General features: G+C 37.8%; 1 protein-coding gene across 17 annotated transcripts in view; it reads right to left on the bottom strand.

Annotated features, from left to right (window-relative positions):
• PKP4 (plakophilin 4) overlaps positions 1–23,776 on the bottom strand; it is a 222,016-nt gene that overhangs the window by 121,164 nt on the left and 77,076 nt on the right. Inside the window, exon 2 of one of the 17 annotated variants that reach the window (XM_073241502.1) lies at positions 3,214–3,295. The exons of the other annotated variants lie outside the window; for them this stretch is intronic. Within the exon in view, the coding sequence (XP_073097603.1) occupies positions 3,214–3,234 (21 nt within the window). The 5' untranslated portion in view covers positions 3,235–3,295. The remainder of the gene's footprint in view (positions 1–3,213; positions 3,296–23,776) is intronic. 17 annotated transcript variants of the gene reach the window in all.

The following is a 23,776-nucleotide window of genomic DNA, read 5'->3' as shown; positions in this document are numbered from 1 at the left end:
AGAAGAGTGGTTGTTTCTTGCCACTACTATATGCTCCATTTTTTTCTATTTATTAAATTTCAAAAAAGTTATCTCAGGAAGTTTAAGGACACTCATGACCCTCACAAAATTAAAATGCATGATTTTCCTTATATAGCCAGCTTGAAGATATCAGAGAATCAATGCCAAGGAACAGTATAGGGATGGTGGAGAAATACATTAAGTTCTTTAATATTCAGTTACTGAGTTAAGGCAACATAGTCTTCACTCAGTATTTCTCATCATTTTGATTAAGATATTTCTTAACTAGACTTGATGTGATTATTTCACAGTATATACACACATTGAATCATGTTGTACATCTGAAACTATTATTATACATTAATTATATTAATTTAAAAAATTCTTTCCTTTCATCTATTTTAAGAAAATACTGAAGAATAACTATTTTCCGCTTGTTTCCTGGAGATATTTGGCCAGTAATTTTCATGCCAACAAAGTTACATCCCCAGTTGCCAGACACGAAGTGATAGAGCTGGATTCTTTAACTGTCTTTTCTTCTAAAAGCAGGAAGTAGATGTGGTGAGAAGCCACCTCTGAACAGAATGCCTGATGCCAATAGTCAGCAGAGCATCTGGTTCAGTTTGTGTTCCTGTCCAGGGTCAGATGCTCAGGTAAGCAGAGGCCAGCATGCTGGCCTATACCTGCCTCAGAGGTGCCATCAGCCTTAGTGTCTGGGACCTGCCTGCCTGCATACATGTGCGAGCAAGGGTGAGAAGACTGGGTCCCTCTGGAAAGAGAGGATAGCAGTTTGCCATCTTCTGAATCCATCAGCCATGTGACTAAGGGCTTTAGAAAGGATCACCGCAGGGCAGGCTATGGCTACCCCTCACTCTCCTTGAATCTAAACCTAAATTATCACTTTAGTTTCACATCTGTGAATTTATCTCTTAAAATAAACATTTATAATTGAAACCAAGCACTTTAATAGTATTGTGTAATGAATGTGAAGAATATCAAATAGTAGATAAGAATACACCATTTGGCATATCTGTACTTTCTCAGCAGCACACACTAAGTTGGTTTATATGGCAAATACTTAGCTCCATATAATTGAAGAACAGCAATATTTTCATTGCAAAGGCTGCAGAGTCGATGACTCTAGATTGAGCAGCGTTGCACTCTAGGATAGAATATAGAAGGGCTTGGATGTTTTCTGGCTCACTATCCCATCTCATTCACACGACTAAAAAATTTTTTATGACACAATACATCAAATTTAACCATTCTCTAATATTTCCTCCTTTGTGTTCAATTCATTTAAGGAATTACGATACTAGTATTGCTTGTTATTATTTAGTAGGTGCTTACTATGAGCCAGATACAGTTCTAATGCTTCCCATGCATACCGTGAATGCCGAGTACAACCAAAAGCCAGTGAATGACTTCTGTGTGCTAAGCACATCTTATTTAATTTCTACAACCATTCCACAAGGTATGTATTATTGTTCTCAGTTCTGCGATGCAGACCATGAGTATCTAAGGTCATGCAACAGGTAAATGGCAAAGCAAGGACATGAAGGGCTAGGGTGTGACCCAGAGTTGGTGCTCTTTGTCACTGTCTTTCAGGCTCATGCCATAACCTACAAAGTGTGGCAATGAAATTGACTTCGAGGTAGAGAAAAGATAATAATCTCTTAAAAATAATACAAGCCTAGGTAAGTAATCCATCAAAGGTCTCACTGCCTGGCTTGTTATTTTACTCTGATGTGATCATCTCCTTCAATTCAATAACTGTTGACTCATAAGCCTTTCTTTCGCATTATCTACATTAAGATGGCATTACTAAATAGTAGCCTGATGGGTGATCAAACAATTAACAGTTTCTAAAGTTCCAGGGGCGCAGCTGTGGATGGAGAGAATCCGGTTTGCAATTTTTAGAGATTACCTTTTCCATGGTTTCCCATCTAATAAACAGTACCTTCTATGACATCCAGCTCACTTGACAGTGAGACAGTAATGCCTTCAGTGGATATTAAGACTCTTGGGACCACAAATAAGCACCCATAAATGCAAGAAGAAAAAGAAGGAAAAGTCACATTGCTTCATTTATCTGTGTGGATTTCTCCACTCTGAATTTTCTATGAGGATTTCTGTTTTTAAGCTCATTATTGTCAATATATCTGATTGAGAAAGAAGCTAAACAAGTCCCAGGTGAGACTGCACCATAGCAACAGGCTTGCCATGAATTCTTTGGGGAGCAGAATTTCACAGAAGTATCTGATTGCCTATTCACACTCTTGATTACAACACACCGAGCTGTTAAACGAAATCGTATGCCATTAGCGTACTGCAGGAGCATTAAAAAATACACTACCCTACGTGAAGATATTTTTCACACATTCGTTCACACTAAGTTGTGTGTAATTGTGTGTAGCCCATTTCCCCTTTATTTAGAAAACAAGAGAGACATCTTTAAACTATTTAAAGCTGGCCTTTACATTCATTGACCTTTATCACAAGTAAACACTGAATCCTTATTTTGGTTCGTACATATTTGCTTAATCCTCCATTGTGGTTATGACAGCATATAATGAAAGTAATGTTCTTGGTGAGGAGTATTAAAGTAACTTGAGTTAGAGAGTGACCAAAGTAAATAGAAAAAACCTCAGGCTCACAGTAAATTATACTTGGACATGGCCTATTGTGCAGTTGGGATAGTATACTGATAACAAACAAAAAATAGGGACAGAGAAAAAAAAGTAGTTTATGTCTGTGGATTATCACAAACTGTCAGTCACCCTAAAAATTATGTCATGACCCAAAGTAAGACTAGGGAAGGGTATACAGATGGCATGGGCAAAATCCATCAAACCATCAGAAAAGCAACTCAAAGCAAATCCAGAGAAGTGTGATTTATTACCATCTATCTTCATGTCCAAACACAATGCATTTAAACAAATTTTCCCACATTGGCTGTAAATGGGGCTAGAGACAGAGTGAAGCATTTTACAAATATTCAAATGAAAGGACAGAGGAGCATTCATGAGGAGTTATTTTTATACAACCAATTCTGTTATTTATGCTACTAGAGATACCCAATGGTGTGGATCTAATCCAAATTATTTACATTTGGTTTTGTAATGCATGGTATGATGTTTCTGTAGCAGATTTGCTTTTCTAATTATATTTTGCTCTAATATTAAAATCCATTTACATGTCCTTAATATATACCTGCTGTACGGGAAAGGTCATGTCCCCAAAGCCTGCTGGGCAGGACAGCTGGTTCACAATTTCAAGTACACCACACAGGCTCCTGAGAAGAAAGAATTGACTGACTAATCTCAAACCTTAATTATTTTATAAACACTTAAAGTTTACATAAGATTGGTATAAAGCCACTTATTTCCTTTCTTCCATTTTTGCTGATGTTTATATTTGGCCTTCTTTTTGGAAGATTTGGAAGCTCTCTGAACTATGCAGAACAAAATTAGAAATCATCCTTTCACTAAATAAACAAGTACTTTAATTTTACATGGTTTTTAAGAGACCATTTTCTTAGAACCTATTCATACAATTATAATATTCAGGACTATTTATTTCAAGCAAGTAAACAGAAAATCATCATCACACAATGGAAACATGCAGTGTCTGTTTTTACCACCTAGCATCCTACCTACCTTTCTTCTAGAAGTGCCATTCTGATTTTCCTGTGGGAGATCTACCTTCCCTATCCTCAGACCATGTGAATTTAGTATATAAAGAGAAGGGTTGTTGACGTATAGAGAAAGTGACAAGTCCAATGGATAGGAATATTTAATGACTTACTATTTCTGCATCAGTACCAAGGAAGTGAACTAAAGGACAAGGGATTTTGGTCTAAGAATATAATATTTAAAAGAAAAGGTCACTGAAATGAGAATGCCAAAGGGAACTGGATGAGCTGTCTGTCCAGTTGGATACTGAAGTTACCTACAGCCTCATGGACGAGGTGAGTTGGACAAGTGGCCATGAACTAGGAGCTGAGTTTTCAATGAATGGGGCTGAGTAAACAGAAGCCTGTTGAAACACAGCAACGAAGAGAAGGGGCAAGTGGGCAGTCATGTGTCCCTTGGTGTGACAGATCTCATACCCAGTGTACAGGTAGTCACAGTCTGGCATAATTCCTGACCTACAGCGTGGCCAGGTAATGTCTGCAGATTACTGGACTCTGGGGCCAAAAGAAGGCCCATCTCTTACTATTCCTACATGGCAGCCCCAGCCAGGAACTCCTTTCTGTCTCCAAGTTTCACTCACTATAATCAGGTAAAGCCTGCAGAGATTACCAATGCATCACAACTAGAAGGCAGTGAGAAATCAAGGCAGGCAGAACTGAAGGAAGGGCATTCCATGCAAAGGGAGGGCCATGTGCAAAGTCCATGAAATGTGTCTGGCATGGGCTCACTGAGGAGACCTGTGTGGCTGAAGCAGTGAATGAGGAAGAGAGAAGAAAGACCAAGGTGGAGAGAAGCCGTGGGTCTGATCATGGAGAACTTCGGAAGCTCTTACAAGGGCACTGGCTTCTATCCTAAGAGTGGGAATTACTGGAAGATATGGGCAGAAGAATGCCCAAATTTGACTTCCCTTCTAACAGCATCCCTCTATTGAGACTAGACTGTAAGCAGAATAGGTTAGAAGCAGGAAGAACAGCCAGGAGGCTTCTGTGAGTCTAGGCTAACGTTGGACAAGGTGGTGTTTGGACTGTGGACTGGCTGGACAGTGGAAGTAGACAGTAGCTGGATTCTGGACATATTTTGATGACAGAAGCCTATGCATCTTCTTTTAATTTAAGAAAGTTTTCTACCTCAGAATAAAGGCAGCAGCAGGAAAAGCGAGGAAAAGAATACTCATTCTTTAGGTTTTAGCTTCCAAGCCATCTCTTTGAAAAAGGCCTTATCTGAACATTCATTTAAAGTAGGTGCACCTTGGTAGTCTCCTGTAACATCTATTATTTTCCTTTACAGACCTTCTCAAAATCAAATTCATATATAAAATATACTTCTTTTGAGTTTATTTGTTTAATGTATGCCTTCCCCCAACAAATTATAAGCCCAACATTGTCAGCAACTATGAAGAGAGAGCTGGGAAGGAACCATCATTAAATCAGATAATGGGTTAGATTCTAATGAGCAGAATTACAGAATCTGAGGTGCAAGCACTTATAAGTGCCCATGAGGGTAGGGACCATACTTCAAAAAATTTTTCTTCATCATTGTGTTCTTTCCAATATTCTACTAAGCACATGGTTTACTTATCAATGTATTTTTTAGCTTGAAAATGTTGTCTACATTGCATTTAACTAAATTCATTTTAAGTCTTAACAACTTAAGTCCACATCTGATTAAGACAGTTAAGACAATTTCAATGTCTTAAAGTTCTTCTTTTGTCATATATATCTGAGGTCCTCAGAGGATAAATATAAGTCAAGGTGACATTGTTAACAATCCTACCCATAGAGGAAGAACAGGCAGTGAATTTCCACAAAAATGAATAAGGACTGTCAGATAAAACAATACATATGTTTCAAATCAATATGTTTCAGGCATCAGATTTTAAAAATCAATAAAGTAGATAAATTATTAAGTTCTTCATTGGCAAAAAGAAAATAATATATGCAAAAGTAGAATCAAGTATTCCTCAAAATGTTTTATGACTCCTAGCAATAACCTAGGATAAATCAACTGAAATGGAAACTAAAGCAAACATTTAATTAAGGGCTAAATGTAAAACAATGTCATTGTATTAGTTTATGTCTGCTGTAACAAATCTACCATAAACTTTTCCAAGGTTAAGGCAATCTATGCTTTTTCCAGCATGTGCCTCAAAAGTTTTCCAATCTCTATCCACTATCCAGTTCCAAAGCCACTTCCACATTTTTAGGTATTTGTTACATCAGCAACCCACCTCTGGGACCAAAACCTTTGGTCCAGCGCCCTGTTCCTGCTATAACACATCACCATCAGTCTGGTGGCTTAAGAACAACAGATTTATATTCTCTTTGGGATTATATTCTCACAAATCCCAAAAATTTGAAATTAGTTTCCTGTGCTTGAACTCAAGGTTGTAAGCTGGGCTACACTCATTTTGGAGGGAAGAATCTGTTCTTTGCCTTTTACAGCTTCTGCCATATCATGATTTTGGTCTCCACCTTCACACTGCCTTCTTTACATGTGTCAAATTCCCCTCTGCCTCTCTTTTATATGGACATCTGTGAAGGCATTTAGAGCTGGCCTGGATAATCCAGGATAATCTCCCCCTCTCAAGGCCCTTAATTTAATTATATCCATGGAGATCTCTTTTTCAAATAAAGTAACATTTACAAGCTTCAGGTATTAGAACCTCCTATCTTTGGAGAGGGGGAGCATTATTCTGCCCACCACAATCACGGTATAGAAGCACAAGAAATTAATTTACTACAAGTCTGTTTATAGATACTATGTCTATAAAATATTAAAATTGAATTTGGCTCTTTCAAAGTGACCATTTGTTACTGAACATAGCAATAAAAAGTTGCAAAATTATTTTAAAGCTATTATGTTAATGTGAAATACTTATTCTGATTTTTCCATTTATAGAAAAGTATAATAACTTTTGCAAACATAATTTAAAAGTGAGGTTGATAGCACAGCTAAGTAGAGTAAGCACTGGTAAATTAGCAAATATAAATACTTGGAAAGACTTAAATTTTTTTTTTCTGAAGGATGTCAAAAGATTTTAAGAACAGACATGCCTTTATTTTAGGAAACTACTTTTCAGAAAAATTCTTCTTTCCCTTAGGAGCTAGGGTAAATAAGTGGCTGACAACTTTTTTTAAAAAAACGTATATTCAGTTTACACTTTCCCTCTTTGGGATAAAGAAGGGCCAAGGGTGAGCAAATACCAGCTGGGAGAAGACTGGCTGAGACGCTTTTAGTAGAGCAGCAGGCAGCTAAGTCCCTGCCAATTTGATCAGTTACCCTGGAAGGCTTCACAGCCAAAAAAACTGGCTCCCCCACTTGCATTAGCTGTTGCAGGCAACAAGGGAGGATATAGAAAAACATTGATAGTGCTAAACAAATTAGTGACTTTTCTCTAACCCAGGAGCAAACAATTTAGGGCTCTCTGTCTTGAGCTGTAATGGTCAAATAAAACCTGTGTCCTTGTTAATAGCTTTAATTGCTTTGGTAAAGTTGACCAAAGGCCATAGGCCTGGTGGGAATTTTAACAGTAAGAAAGGAAATTCTTTTCCATTTAAGCCTGGCAGGCAAACCAGAATTACATGACAGACTGATCATTAATAGTGAGAAGAATAGATGACACTTATAATTGTATTTATAAAATGTTGTTCTAAAAAACAGTGACTCGCACAGGTCACTTGGAATATATATTTGCATTTTTGATGCCAAAAAAAGCATAAATAAGCAGCAAAGCAACATAATCTGTTTCCTCTATTATTCACACCTTTAAAAGGCCAGGTTGCCTAGCCTGTGTATTTCTGGTAGGAAACCCCATTCATTTTCCAGGTTTCTCTTAAAGTACACATTTTGCAAATCTAAACTAACAAAGTGATACTAAAATGTTGAATACCTAAAACGTAAATGCCCAGTCCTGCATCCACAGCTACAGAACTTTAGTGGTAAGAGAAGTTCTGAACCCTGTTTGATCACTGGCACACAGAGTGCCAGGAATTCTCAGACAGACCCGACAAGTCTGTCAAATTGAAGAGGTTTTATATTGATAAGATTCCAAGCTACCACCCTTGCAGACAGTGCAGCCAAAGCGGAGGACTAGAGATCACCCATCATGGAGTCACAAACACGGTGGCAAAGTGCTTGCTGCGTCACACTGCTCATCCAAAGAGTCACAGCCACCTTTTGCAAAATCCTTTCAAGAACATTTTCTGGGGTGACAGAAATGTCCTATATCTTGAGGGTGGTCACATGACTGCATTCATTTATCAAAATTCATAGAACTACTCATGGAATATTTACTACATGTAAATATAATGGAATTATAATATACTCATGGAATACATGTTATTATCTGTAAATTATACCTCCAAACACTTGCCTTAAAACATTAACACACGTTTCCATATTTTCTTTTTATTAAGCTATGACATTTTAACCTAAAGGCGCCTTTCTAATAATTCTGGCAGAACTACTATAGATTCACTCACTAGTCCACCTCAACACTTTACAAATAAGACTTCTATGTTTCAGGCAACATTTCTCCAAGTTAGCATATTGTCTGATTTAACTTCTGGGCAGTGGAACTTTTTTTTTCTCAGATGTCAATAAATGTAACTTTGTTTGGAGCAGAGCCACAAAAGTGGCCTCAGAGAATGAGGTTTTCACCTTTCATGTGTGTTTTGACCCCTCTAGTATTTTCTTCTGTAAGATGTTGGGACAGTGTTATTACCATTAGTTACAGTGCTCTGAGATAAAATACTACTTACATTAGGTTGAATCATTTTAAAGCCCTTTTTAAAACCACAACCATATATAGAAGGCACAGTGTAAATACTTGCACAACTTAGATGTTTTGTTTCTATAAATTCACACGATTTTCCAAAGCAATGAGTAAAATAAAAGCATCTTCAAAGTAAGCATCTATATCTTCAATAAATTATAATTAAATCAAAACAATTTAAAATTGTTAATGCATGCAAAATATGCACTGGAATATTAATGACCCTTTCCAACATGAAGGTCACCACGGCCAGCATGAAGGATTCAAATACTGACTTATGTCGTTACATCAATCTCTCCCATCTCCCTATCCTTATTAATACATAATAAGTGAGAAAAGTTACCTGTATTCAAGCCAAAATTTGTCTATTTAGAAAATGAATTTTCCAGGAGGATAAAACATGGTTCTACCCATAAAAAGCTTAAAGGTGTTTTAGCTAGTCTTTGGTGATTCTGTCAACATCTTAAATGCCAGGCTTCCCGTGGAGGGGAGATGATGATTGGCCTTCATTTTAGGAACAGGGAGTTGGCAAATGCCGACTGCAGAATCTTATGAGCACTAGGTCACTGAAAGCACTGATGTTTGCAGGTAAGTTCACCAAGAAAATGGATCAAGTGTTGGTGGTGACCAATATATCCCAGGAGACATGGAGGTCTTGCAGCGTGCTACAGGCGTAGCTGCCAATTAGCCCTAACAAATCCCATGCAGGTCTGTATGGACCTCTTTGCAGCATCTTTGTTCCTTCTAAGAACCCCATCTGGGAACTAAGAAAGTCATAGTGTTTAAAACTTTAAAACAGGTATTTGTACAGAGAGGCAAACAATTAGGCAAATGACCTGGCTGGATAACATCAAAGGTGTCTATGTTGTCAAAGTATAGAAATACACTAGTCAAGAGGTGTTGAGATAGTATGGTGCATAGCATAGTCTGAAAGCAACCAAAGTTTTTGCTCCGTCTTGGAAATCATGGTCCAGAGATAATCATTAGGACATTTTATACACAGAAAGGACCAGAGGGAAGAAAATTATACCTAAATTTTAGCTTGTTCAAATTCATCTATGTATGTCAAACTGAGGGGGTGGGAAGAAAGTGGGAACGACACATGTTGATTTGTCCCATGAATATTAGTTCTAATTTAGATCACCTGATTTAGATGGCCTGTGCCAGATCTTTCCAGTGCAAAGCTACCTTTCCCTTTGTAATTAATAGTATCTTGAGGGGAGAGACTTTGAGACTACATAAATGCCCTGTTTCTCATCATACTTATCCACTGGCTTTGTAACAGACATTGGTGATTCTAGCCTGGAACAATTATTATTATGGTGATTGCCAAACGTGGGCTTTCGCCTGCTATTCATGCAATCATTTTGGTATTAATTTTTCACAAGCAGCATACGAAATAATTGTGAGGAAGGCAATCTATCACCCACACCCTCAAATAATTCTGATGTGGTTTTTACTACCTGAGAGTAAGGAAGGCTGGCACAACTCCATTAAGACCCTGACCAGAAGGAAGCAGTCCCATCTGCCAACATACCAGGCCTGCTCTGTATGCATTAAGCACCAACTGGTTGTGAGTATTCCACAGGAAAGTTGGAGGTAAGTGAACAGGGTGGGGTGGGGTTTATTTTCTTCTCTCTTCAAGGACACATCTACGTCTAGTTACAAGAGGTGTTGTACGTAAGAACACAATGAGGCACCCCTGGATTAACCACATCTGTTGATTCAAAGAAGCCCATAAAACCAAACGCATGAACTCCTTACAAGAGGGCAAAAGTAAGCCAATGAGTTATAAGGGTAAAAAAAAAAAAGGATGAAATACAGATGACTTCAGAAGGATGACTGGCACCTAATTACTGGTAGGCCCAGCATGTCCTAGAGTGCTGAGTGGCAGAAGGTAAGGGCAGAAGTCTAAATCTGGGGGTGTCAGTGGGGGGGCATATGCCACCAAAGCACTCATCCCTTTCAGGGATGCAGGTACACACCACCACAAATTTTCTCCAAAACTCTGAAGAATATTTCAATAACATTTTAAAGGATTAAAAAAGCAGAATACACTGACTCAATTTGATTTTTGAGATATGAAATATAACATGATCCTTCCCTGTAAAAGTACCCTCTGGTAATATTGAAGACTTAACATTTATGGAGTTGTATAACCTACAGCAATTTCTTCAGCATTAACACAGAGAAATCAAATGCAAGTATTAAAATTTTTCACAGGTTAGAGCTTTACTTATCTACCATTTCTGTTTCTTCATAAGCAAATAGGACTATAACTGTTTCAATCTTAAAATACTCCTGAAGCATAAGATGTTATTTCATAATCCTGGTCCTCAAACAGCTGAGTCAGGCTTGGTTTTTTAAAAACTATTAACACAGGCTTCCTTATATTATTTCAATAAAATCATTTGCTAAATGAAGTACTCCACAGAGAGTTAATCGTTGGAATCCCTGTGTGCCATCCAGAAGACATTATCTGTAATTCCAGCAGGAGCGAATTACAGTGAACATATTCCTTTCCAATAGAAAAATAAAGGTTAGGATGAACAAATTTAAATAAAAAATTTAAAATCAACAGATTCACCAGCCTCAGCTAGACTTGAACTCTGGCCCTTGAGCCTCTCTGGTTGAACTCCAAGGAGCTTTGTTCTTCTATTCCCAGCCTATTATGTCACCTTGCTTCTATCTTTCCTTCAGGTATTTGATTAATAATATTTATTGGGTGTCAGTCCTGGCCTGCATACTCGAGATAAAAAAGTTTCTACCAAGAAATCTGTGCTTTGTTGAAGCTCAGGCTAATTTAAGCCATTTAAAAAAACGTTATTTTTTACTTTAAAGTGAACCTTGTTGAGGTGTAACTTACATACAATAAAGCACCCCCATATGGTTTTTACTAAGATGGGTTTTACTAGGAGTATACAACAGTGAACCACAACTCTAATAGATTTAGAGTCTTCCTGTCACTCTCCAAAAACTGCCTTAGCTATCTGCAGTACCGCCCCTTTCCCTACTCCTTGGTAATCAGATTTGCTTTCTTTTGTTACAGATGAATTTGCCTGTTCTAAAATTTTATATGAATGTAAAAATGCAGTATGTACTCTATTATGTCTCACTTCTTTAACTCAGCATATTTTTGAGATTCATCCATGTTGTATGTATCAGTGATATCTTTGTTCTTATTGAGCAGTATGAACATAATGTAATTTACTTATTCATTCACCTACTAATAGACAAGTAAGTAGTTTTTAATTTGGGGGTATTGTAAATAATGGTGCTACAAACATTCTTTCACATTTTGTATAGACACTTATTTCATTCATTCACTGGATATACCCATGAGAACTGCATATGGTTGACTTTATAAGAAATTGCCAAGTTGTTTACCAACATGGTTGTATCCATCTTATACTTGTACCAGCAAAAAATATATATAAAAACTACCTTAAGCAGATCACACACAAAAAAGGGCGACAGAGCAAATACAGCTGTAGTTTGCTCTCACTTTAAAGTTTTCTACATATAAAATCACGTCTTCTATGAAAAAAAAAAAAGACACTTTTCCTTTTCCTCTACAAAAAATGTGCCTTTTATTTCTTTTCCTTGCCTTACTGCACTAGCTAAAATCCTAGAGGAAAAGCATTTAGTCTTTCATCATTAAATATAATTATTAGCTTTAGGTTTTTCTATAGATATTCATTTTCTTAATTTGCTGAAAGACTGCATTATGAATGGGTATTGTGTTTTATCAAATGCATGAGTTTTCTCTTTCTGTTAATGTGTATTTTTCAAATACTAAGCCAACCTTGCATTCTTGCAATAAATCACACTTGGTCATGACAAGTCAACTTTTTATATACTGTTGGCTTGTACTTGGTAATATTTTGTAAAGTATTTTTGCATTTATATTAATGAGAGATATTGGTTTGTAGATTTTTTCTAATGTCTCTACTGTTTTGATATAAGGGTGTTAATACGTGTACTATTTAAAGTTAAGATATATTTCACGGTTTTCTTTCCTCTATTCTGCTTTTCCCATTTAAAATACACAAAGGAATACAAAGTTTCATTTCACAAGTAGTTCTCTTGATAAAATTCTTGCAATATACTTGCTTATATAAGTTACTACCCTGATTTAATACTTACCATTTAATAATGAGTTCAAAGTTCAACTAGACTGGTCAGATTCCAAAGGTCATTCTCTGAACTGCCAAACAATACCACCCCTGACTATCTCAACACTAACTGGGAATGCTAAGAAGTGAAGAGCCTTTTCTAAAAATCACTCAAGTGACCATTAAAACAACAACAAAAAAACCCTTTGACTTACTCTTGCCTTGTACTTTGTGATTTGTGATTCCAACTCATCTCTTACTTTTAATGCCGGAACCTTGACATTTCAGCCATTTCTGCATGTGTCCCAGGCTTACTTTTGTACTGCCTCTCTGTTGATAATCATACCCCACTGCTTTGTGTTCATCATCTGTGTCCACCTCAATGCTCCCCATGCTGTTTTTCTATGTCTGTCTTCTATCCATCCCTTAGGCTTCACTGCCTAAGAGGGAATCTTTTGTCAAAAGTGAAATTAGGTTGAATTTGACACCTATCATTAGGCTGCCTACTATTTCATTTTGTGGCTCATGCCTATGCTGCTATTTGTCCCAACAAAATTTTCACTTTCCTTTCCTGGATACTGGACTCACTGAACTCCCAAATATCCTGTGACTCCTCAGAAAAGAATGAGTCCAAAAGCATCAGGTTACAGATGCAGTGCCTCCTGTGGCTGCCATCTAACCATCTTTCCCTAAACATGTCCTGGGTGCAGGTTTCCCTGCATACAATAATAAGAGAGACAGTTTTCATAATCTTTCAGGGAGAGTAAAGCAAAAATTGGAAGAAAAAAGTGAACAAAATAATACTGTATGAAAAAATAAATTAGGGAAAGAACTGTATAAGCAATCTAAAAGGACTAATATTTGCAATTTTTTCTTATCATTTTATTTAAGACCATTTAGAGTGCATCACATAGAATTCTCTACTTAAGCGAAATTCAGTTCAAATAAATCCCAGAAGAGTGATATGAATTCAGTATATATTTAAATAATCTGACAGTCTAATGTAGAGAGTTTGATGGGTAGTACCAATGTCAAGGGGGATTCCAGGTATAAATGGTTGAAGAAATATCAACTTAACCAGAATTTACAGGTCATTTTTTCAAGATTAAATCCAGCAAGAATAATCCTCAACCAAAGGTATCTACCTCAACCAAAAATATGCTTCTAAGTTTGAAATACTATCAAGGATACCGCATATAAATCTTTCCTGGTTAATCATATGAGAAACTACGTGCAGGAGAAATTGAGTCCTGGGAATTACATGAAAAAAGCAATAATTCTTGGCATTTATGTAGAGATTTTATCTTCAAAGAATTTTTATAAACATTAATTAAATCATGCAATGCACCCATGAAATTTCATCAACAGTTTACCCACAGGAAAAACAACAGTACATGGTTTGAATCAAACACGACCTTAGGTGGTAAATATACATGCATACCCACACACACACACATTTATGAACAGCTATAATTGTTCATGGATATGACAAAAACTACTGGAAGCAGTTTTCAATAACTGAAGATAATGAATTCAATGCAGGTATTATTAGGGAAATTCTAACTTCTACATCTGGTTAGACCTCATAATAGTTGTGCTCTGTTACTAGAGAAAGCATTAAGGCCATGAGATTTTATTAATGCTCTGCAGTGTGTAAGAAGGGCGCTTGCCCACCACCAGTTCACAACTTAACATAATGGACTTACCAATACCTCAAATTTTTAAAACTCTTTCCACCCCCTTTCTTTGAACGAACAATGGGAAAAATTGCTGCTGGTGGGGTTGTAGGAAGAGCAAAAAGGACAAAGCTATGGAAGCAGGAAGAGGAAACAGCTGCTAAAGTAAGGGAATGGAAGGCAGCAAGGAGGCCAAGAGGCCTGGTGAGGAAGCCAGGCCCACAGATGCAGAAGCCATGAGAGACTAAGAGCTGATCAGAAGTGGTTCTTATCAGTCTTGTGCCCAGTAGCTCCCAAATAAATGTGGAAGCTGGACCTGCTCTCTTTCATGCTGTGGACTCAAGACCACAAGTGCTGGCTATCTGGGTGCCCAAAGGCACTGTGCATTCATTTGCACAGGAAGGAACCAGATCGAGGCCTCTGAGGACGGAAGGCTGTGGGTGGAACAGCAGAGTGTTATTAATTAAGCTTCAGTTTCCTGAAATGTCCCTTCACTGCTACCTCGTTTCTACCTACGGGTAAAGAGGGCTTTCTCCAGACATGGTCTCTCTTGTCTGGAAGTCCCAAGGGACGATGAATGTGAACTTGTCCAATGGTTGGTTATATATGGGTAACAGATGCGTATATACTGAGTCAGATGGGTGATCGGGTGGCATGTGCTGGCTTCTGGTGACATGTTCATTTCCAGACTACATTCACTAGTCAGTGCAAAAGGAATCACTGAATTCTTCATTACTCCATCTATCTCCTTTGTATAAGCAGCCTACATACCAGTGGAATGAATGAACAATGAATATAGTAAAACCAGGAATTTTTCTATGGAGCTGAGGGTGGGGTGTGTGAATAAAGTGGATATTTATGGCAGGAGAACCAAGTTTAGATTTCTAACTTGAAATTGTTTGAGGCCTAAATGAATCCTTATTTCTTAGTGCACAAAGCTATATACTATTTCCTAAATGGAAGTAACTTTATTCTCATTTTACTGACTATAAGGGTAGCATAACAATACTTTACAACAATAATTTTTATGACTTAGATAATTTCTAAGTATTTTTATTCTCATAAGTCTTGCAATGCCCTCATGCAGTAGGCAGTCAATGAATTACTATTATGCCCATCAGACGACAGACAGATTGAGGCTTGGAAACACTGCATAGCTGGCCTTGAGTAGCACAGCTAGGAAGCAGTTTTGCTCCAATTAAACATTGCTCTCCTGCACCCGGCAAGAGGCTCTGTGACTGGTGGTAGAAGCAGGGGGAGGGGGAGCCAAGGGGGATGAGTCCCGCCAACTGCTCACGAACTGTGTGGTCATGACAGCTGCCCAACTCATCTCCACCTCAGCTGCCTCATGTGGAAAATGAGGCGATCCTCCTAGCGCCTCAGTCACAGCGACGGGGAACCAAATGGGGCCCACACTCGCATCGCCTCCAGTTCCTGGCCCACGGTAAGCGCTCCGTAAACACTCATCCTATCGCCAAAAATTCCGTCTGGCCTTTCTGGTGAGGACAGCTACATGGGTAGACTGGTTTAGTCTCTCCAATCTCTTCTCCCTAGTTATGACCTTTAAATGCATTCCTTTTGAAAACTGGCTACCTGGATCCTCTGTACTATTCAAGATTTTTTCATTTCTCCATTATCTTTGAGTAAAGCTGTTCATAGGATTAAAATTTCTGGATATCCAAAGCTTATCTTTCAAATGCCAATTTGTTTGCTAATTTCAGATACTACTAAGGTATGATACTTTTTCCTGACTTGTTAAGTGGAGTACGTAGAGCACACACGCCTGCCTTTAGAGAGCATCACCGTGAACATGCTCACAGCCACAGGGAGGCAGCGCTAAGCTCTGGGCCTGCCTCCCCGTTGCTCTGTCTCCCTCCCTGATTTAGGACTGTCAGCAGGCGCTCCCGCAGCTCCTCTCCTAAGTTTGATCTCCATTCTTTTTCGCTCCATGCCCATTGGTCCCTTTCATCCTGTAGCCAAATTTGCATATCTAAAACATATTCTACAAAAAATACAAAGATAACCAAATTATGTATTTTAAACTAGAGTGAATAAGGTTAAGAGTAAGGGTCTACAGAGCAACATATAGGATCTTTGTAGTTATTCAGAGACATTTTTGTTGTAATTTTTAGTATGCTTCAAAGGGCCGAGATTGCCAGTAGCCTGACTCCCAAACACATGGGCATTGCACATGGGTGTGCATGCATGTGCACACGCTATACGTGAATATATTGGGAATTTGGGGGGCTAGTTACTATTCAAAATATTTTAAGTATTTTATTATATAATTTTGAGCATACAGATTTAAAAATGTGAAGGTTTTTAAATTTAAGAAGTTAAATATGATTTAGTCAACAAATATTTGTGTACTGTACTTGGCACATGCCAGATACTATTCTATGTACTAAGAATAAAAAGTTGAATAAGGTAGACCTTTCCTACTCTCATGGATCAAAATGTTTGAATCAGAAAACTTGTTTTCCTAAAGGGCAATGGTTGAGATTAAACTTTAAAAATTACTCATTTCCAATTATAAATTGTAAAGGAAAATGTTTTCAGGTAATAGGGGAAATGTCTGTGTTCAATATGCTTACAAATGTAACTTTAGATTCTGAGTTCTCTGGAGAGAAATCGGATTATTAAAAAAATACCTAATTAAAGACCCTGGGGTAGTACATCAATTTTTCCAAATGTAAAGAAAAAGAAACAAAACATTTAGGATCTCAGAGCAATATTAACTATGCATACTAGGCATATTTAGCAATTTTCATTACAATTTTTCGAGAAGGTAATAGCATAAAAAGTTCAATATGAGGATTTTCTTTTAAATTTAGTTTCCATTACTATTTTATAAGATGGAAATAGCATGAAATGTTCAATTTAAGGATTAAAAAAACCCCAGCAATATTTACAGAATTTCAAAAACTGGCACTTTGAGGCTTAAAGGCAAGATGAAGAAACATGTTAAAATAGAAGCTTATTGACAGCATAAGGAAATCAACTTTTATTCTGTTCTCCACAGCACCTCTTTGTTATAAATGTTAAAAAACAGAGAAACAGACCCATCTTCCAAGAAATATAAAAATCAATTCAACATAATGACTCTGATTTTGGCCCTTCCTGGACGAGCACGGAATATCCACACCAGCTCAGCCCCACTTAACACTAATCAAAGGAGGGTACAGCAAAGCAGGTACAGAGAGCAGAGGAGCAACAAGACCCAGGAACCAGGGTACCCACCCTCTTCCCAAGCAGCCTGGCAGAAACTGCTGCTGTTAATGACCATCCACACTGGTCTCATGGTTGCTCGGCTGCAGCCTGCATTCCCAGCGGCTGGGGCAGCTTGCTGTGAGGGGCAAGCGTCTTCTCCACCATGCTCTCCGAAAGGAATGTGTATGCTCTGCTAGTTCTCTACCTGCTGGCCAGGAGCTAATGAGAGCTGGCAGCCACCTCAGAGCCAGAGACGGCAACCAGAGGCAAAGCTGTCTCAGCTAGTTCTCAACCATTACTCTCTCTGGAATGTTCTGTGAGAGAGCAGTGTATTTCTATCTTGGTTAAGCTCTCTATTTTGATGTCTCATTGTTACAGCAGCTGAACCTGAAGCCCAGTTAACACATATTTATGACAGAGCTGATTGGTTTAGGGCATAGCTGCCTCAACTCCTATTCTGAAGCTTAGCAAGTAGATTCCAAACATCTTTATTTGGTTGTAAACATCTTCATTGGATCATGCCTCAGGAGGGCGGGGTCACATCCTCTATTTCTGTCTAATAGGGCAGGCAGAAAGAGGGGTGGGCAGAAAAATGAGTTAAAATGCAGGCTGTAGGCTTTAGAGTCAGGCAGCCCTCTGGACTTGAATCCTTTGTCAATCCCTGGATTCTAACCTGATAGGTGAACTGAAGCAAGTCTACTCATCCAATAAATATTGACTGACTGCCTATTAGGCACCATGTCACATTCTAGCAAAAAAGGCTTCTGCTATAGATTATGGTGTTTACAATCTGGTACTTAATTTCACAAACTCTCTAAGGCTCAACTTCCTCATCTGTAAAATGGGGATAATAACAGCAACGGACTTATAGGACTGCTGCGAGGATTATGTGAGGTGATATGCACAAAGTATTTAGTGTCATGCATGTTCGTACTCAATAAGTAGTAATGAAAATTAAGAACTGCCTATAATTTGGGCTTGGTATCCAGACATTCACTAAATGCCACAGCATCAGAACACTATTCTTTAGCACCCTGTAGAAAAAACAAGTCAGGGATTGCTGTGTCCAATCAGAGTTTGGTATTCATTTTCTTTGTAAAATCTTATCTCTGTCATCTGTTTTGATAGGAGTTGTAGACATGTCTTACAAACAAGAGCTTATTGAACATAATATGTTAAAGAGCTCATGAAGCCTAACATAAAAAATGAAAAGTATTGAAGACTTTCAAGAAATAATTCCTCTTTGTGAACCTTTTTAAGTCAATGAATGAGTTCTTTTCAATATGATGGCTTGGGAATCTTTTTTAAGGGGTTCAAAACAGAACACGAGCCATAACTCCCTAAGGTGGTTTCAGTACCTGGAGCATACCGACTGCTTTGGTGTATCATCCTGCCCTGTAAATCAGGACCTGCTGCTCCCACCCAGCCATAGCTACAGTCTCAAAACAATGCATTCTCAGATCTACAGGGAGCCTTCAGAATAATCACACTAAATTATTTCAGACTGCAGTGTCCAAATGCATTTCCAGGTTAGGAGGAGTCTTAAGGCATATTCTAACAGGCAAAAAGGGGATTTTTCTCAACTCACCAGAAATACCTTGGAAGACTGGGAGTTAAAAGATTTCTGGTAGATGAAGATGGGAAATATATTTAATGCTCTGCAGGGAATAAAGAGCAACAGGGTAAACAATATACTGGGTGGATGGTTTCATTTTGCAATAGCAATTTCAGGGACAATTAGATTTGAATGGCATTATTTATCACTAGAAACCCCCCAAAAGAGAAAACTCAATATTCATGAAACACCTGAGATAGCTCTGCTTCTAAATAGGGAATTGACCATCTCATAAGTACCAAGCTCTTTATCAGCATTTTAAATATATGACCTACAACCTACACATCGCTACTGTAATTTCATAGAAGGGGAAACCGGCAGCGAGAAGTGAAGGGGCTTGCCCAATGGCATGAAGTTATTTCAGGAAGTCTTGAATCCAGGCTGCTTGACATCAATGTATTCTTCCCACCATACGAAGATGAACTACTTAAGTCTGCAGAAGAGTGGAGTGAAACTCCCTAAGAGTTCACTGATGGTGAGTTCATTGATGGTGAGTCAGGATTATGAGATTATTACTATAAATAAGGAGGGCAACACTGAAAAAAGTCACTGTGGTGCAGTGATGTCCTCAGGACAAACTCAAGCTCCTGGAGCTCCACGGCCTCTCCTAGAGGGTCCCAGGGGCCGGCTGGCGGGCTGGCTGTGAGGATACCCTGGCTGATGGGCTGCTTATGATCAGCCTGCCCAGTAGCACCCTCCAGGGCATCCAGTTGAAGGGAATGGAGAGAACTGGTTTCTTGGCTCTGGTGTCCATCTGACATTTTTCTGAACCATCAAGGTGCTTGTTTGTACTGGTGAACATGGTCTCTTTGAAATGTTTAAAAGCCTACTTAGGGTAGTAAAAATATTAGCTAAAACAGCCACAGAGTAGCAAACTGGATCTTGTGCTTTGCAATATTTTGTGACCAGTGTCTATTCTATTGTGCATTTCTATTTTGCCTAGTATGAAGGACTTTGAAGCTCAAAGGTTATTTTTCAGATACAAGAACTGTATTAGAAATGGCTCCATTCCCCCTGCAACCCCATAGTTCTAGTTATAAAATAAGACAGTCCTAATTACTACATGTACCTTCTTCTGTGTAGGAATATATCATAAGGAAACATCGAGAGGATACTGATGTGAGCGCTGCCAAGTCAAATAAATCGGTCGGAGTGATTACAATTGCCTTTGGATTATATCCAGGATGGAAAGCAAGATGAGATTAGGGTGTGCCCCACTGCAGCAGAGACAAATTCTCAACTTCTTTGTAAAAGCACCAGTATTTCTTCAGGCTTAGACATGACTCACTAAAACTACATTTTCAATGAAATATTGCTGGAAGCGTTTAAAAGCTAGAAAATACAATCATGTCAGTACAGATGCCTCCTCCATTAAAGATACATGACATCATTTCAAGATGTAGTCAGTCAGCTGTCACTAGGCTGCTCAGCTGAAGGGGCTGATGTCTGCACAGGCAGAAAATGCCAAAGTGTCTTGAGGTCCTAGTCAAGGCACAAGGACCGCCATATCACTTTAGAAACAAACATATATTTTTTAAACAAACCTCTTTTGACTATTTACTTTATTTTGTGCATAACTGATTTTTCCAATAGCAAGGAAAAAATGATTAAGGCTCAGTTATACACATGTGATGAGGAAACATTTTTTACTTCGGATATCCCTCTTCTACTGTATTTTTGTGGGGGAGGGAGGTGGCTTCTTACTCTATCCCTTCACCTCTCCTAAGTAATTAATGTAAGTTTGATGTGCACTAATACATCTGTTTTCTTTCCTATTTTTCATGAACATGCAAGCATTTTCAACAAATATATAATCTGCAAGTACTGAGAGTACTACCAGTACTCAGAGCTGATTAGTACCAGACACAATTCTAAGCTCTGGAATTTAGTGGAAAGCATCCTTAGAGTTTAGAGTTTATATCCTGGAGTTGAGGCAATCCCAAAAATGTTTTTTTTGTTTTGTACAGTTCTCTATCTTCCTCCTCTTATTTAATAACTACAGAATTGCCTTCAAAGCAACTGGTAAAAGATAGTTTTGAGGAATTCTTAATGAGATTTCTGAACATACTTCGTAAAGATTCAAAGAGTTGGATTTGCAGAATTATTCTAAGATGACACAACCCATATCTCCATGGGTGCAAACAGACAACCGACCCTCCCATCAGCTTCATCAGTGTGATGACATAAAGGACTACAGTCGTGCAACCTCTGTCTTGTCTTGTCACTGGAACTCCTCCCAGGGCCGAGTCTTAGCTTGGGCCCTTGCCTTTGTGTGTCCTCATTGTGGATCTAAGTCCTTCCTATGTGGCCTTGGGCTAGAACATGCTGCTTCCCCAACTTTTCTACATGTCACCTCAATAATAATAACTATAGCGAATACTTATTACTTACTTAATATTTTAGTAAGATTGGAACCATTATCCTCATCTTACAAATGAGCCACCAGGACCTCCAGCCAAGGTAACTGGCTTAATGTCACATGGCAAAGCCGGGGGTAGAAATGGGGTGGGGGGGAGGGGTAGAAGCGAGGGCTCCTGCTCTTAACCACTGCACCATGAAATGCTTCTGTGCACCTGAAGATTGCTAGTCATGCTCAATTTTCCATTTCACCATGATTTATCTGACAAGTTTTCCACATGTTGCAACCTATGTAAACTTTTGTTTCCTTCTCTGTCAAGCTTAGTCTATGGTAACTTTTTATTATTACTGTTATGAAGGCTCCCCTTCCCTGTCAGGTCGTATTATTTTGTGGCTTTAGAATTTTTATTAAGCATTGCATGCTTTTTGTTAAGAAATTTGGAAAATACGACAGGAAAAGCATCTGAAGATACCTACTCAACATTTTGGAGTGTCTCCTCTTTTATGAATAAGTGCACATACATGTGTGTGTATATACAGAAATAATGTATCTATGGCAAAATTAAATACACATAGTTAGATGCCTTATCTTTTCATTCCTAATGTGAAATTCCCCCACATCATTAAAAATTCATTAAAGATGTTAGTTTTTAAATGGCTGCGTTAAGTCCATCATATACACGTACTATTACATAATCACTCAACTTGTATTGGTCAGCCAAGTTGTTGCCTATTTTTAGATATTAGAAACATCACTATGTCAGGTTAACATCTGTGTTCACATTTAATATTTCTTTAGAATGAATCCCTAGAATTGGAATTACTGGACCAACGATACAACCATTTTTAAGGCCTATATTACAGTTCATTAAAGTCCTTCCCAAATGGTTGTACCAATTACTCACCAGTAATGCATAAAATTGCCAACACCAGTACCTTTATATTATTTTAGCTTCAACTTTTGCCAATATGATAGGCAGATATATCCCCATTATTTTAATTTGTTATTTCAGTGATTACTAGTGAGGTAAGAACCTTATTTCATAGGCACATTGATCATGTATATTCTTTCTTTTTTCAATTGTCTGTTAACATCAAATACCTCTTTTTTATTAGGTAGTTGTTTTTCCTTCCTCATTTGTAATTACTCTGCACAAACAGCAGCCCTTTTATTCACTCATCCAATAGGCACCTGCTAAACTCTTCTTGTTTATATTATCCTGGACTAAGGACAACAATTCATACCCTATGTAGTCCAGAACACCTTTGGGAATTTCCTTACAAAACTTTTTCTAAGTGAATATATATCTTATCACAACTAAGAGCATATTACCAACACTGATATTTTCAACACAATTAAAACAATACTCACTAGTCAAAGAGAGATAACATGTGCAGGAATTTGTTCCCTCCTCAAACCACACAGTTCTTTTTTTTGTCTTTGCAAATTCAATAAGCTAACAGATCATGATTCAAGTAATTCAGCCTAAGTTTACAGGTTCCAAAACAGCGTGTGTACTGGGACAGTGAAAAAATGCCACTGAATTCCTAATGAAACTGCATTGACTAGGCATTCTCCTTGTAGAGTGTCTGAAATATGTAAGCATTTGAAATACTATTAGCTAAAGTAAATCAGAATAGTGAAAATAGTACCAAGACAATTACCAAACAGAGTAATAGATCCCTCTGAAATACCTGAAGACCATAAGAAGCAGGAAAACACAGGAGAACTGCAAAATCTAATTTTTTAAAAATTAATGTACATGTATATTAATAAAAAAATTAATTATACATGTAATACAAACATGTAATACATTCTTGATTCCTGGTTTGGAACTCTAATCCAGTAAGACAAGATGTACTAGTTGTTTCAAACCTTGAATTTCTCATTCTTGAATCTTAAATTTGATTACTCTCTGAAGGGAACATATCTTCAATTATCAAAAAAAATACTAGGATTCAAAGGTGAACATGTTTTATGAGCTGCTGAATATCTGAGGATATTTTTTTAATCCTTCACACATTATAGACAATTTAGCTGGGCATAAAACTCTTGGATCACAAGCAGATTCCCTTCAACAGTCCCTAAACATTTTGCTCTATGCTCTTCTGGTATCTGTTTCACCAAAGCTAGATGTCAATCTGATTTTATCTTATGCAGCGAACCACTTCTTTTATCTGGGTTCTTGTATAGTTTTTTTTTTCACCTTTACCTTTGTAAGCATAAAATTTTGTTATTTAGTCCTACACAGGTCTCTTTTCCATAGGTGATGTCTGGAATGTGATAACCCCTTCAAATCTGTATACTGAGGACTGTATTTTCTGCTTAGGAA

The sequence above is a fragment of the Manis javanica genome, chromosome 7, assembly GCF_040802235.1.
Source record: "Manis javanica isolate MJ-LG chromosome 7, MJ_LKY, whole genome shotgun sequence".
NCBI lineage: Eukaryota > Metazoa > Chordata > Mammalia > Pholidota > Manidae > Manis > Manis javanica.
The sequence above is the reverse complement of the archived record's forward strand: the minus strand, read 5'-3'. Positions and strand labels throughout refer to the sequence as shown.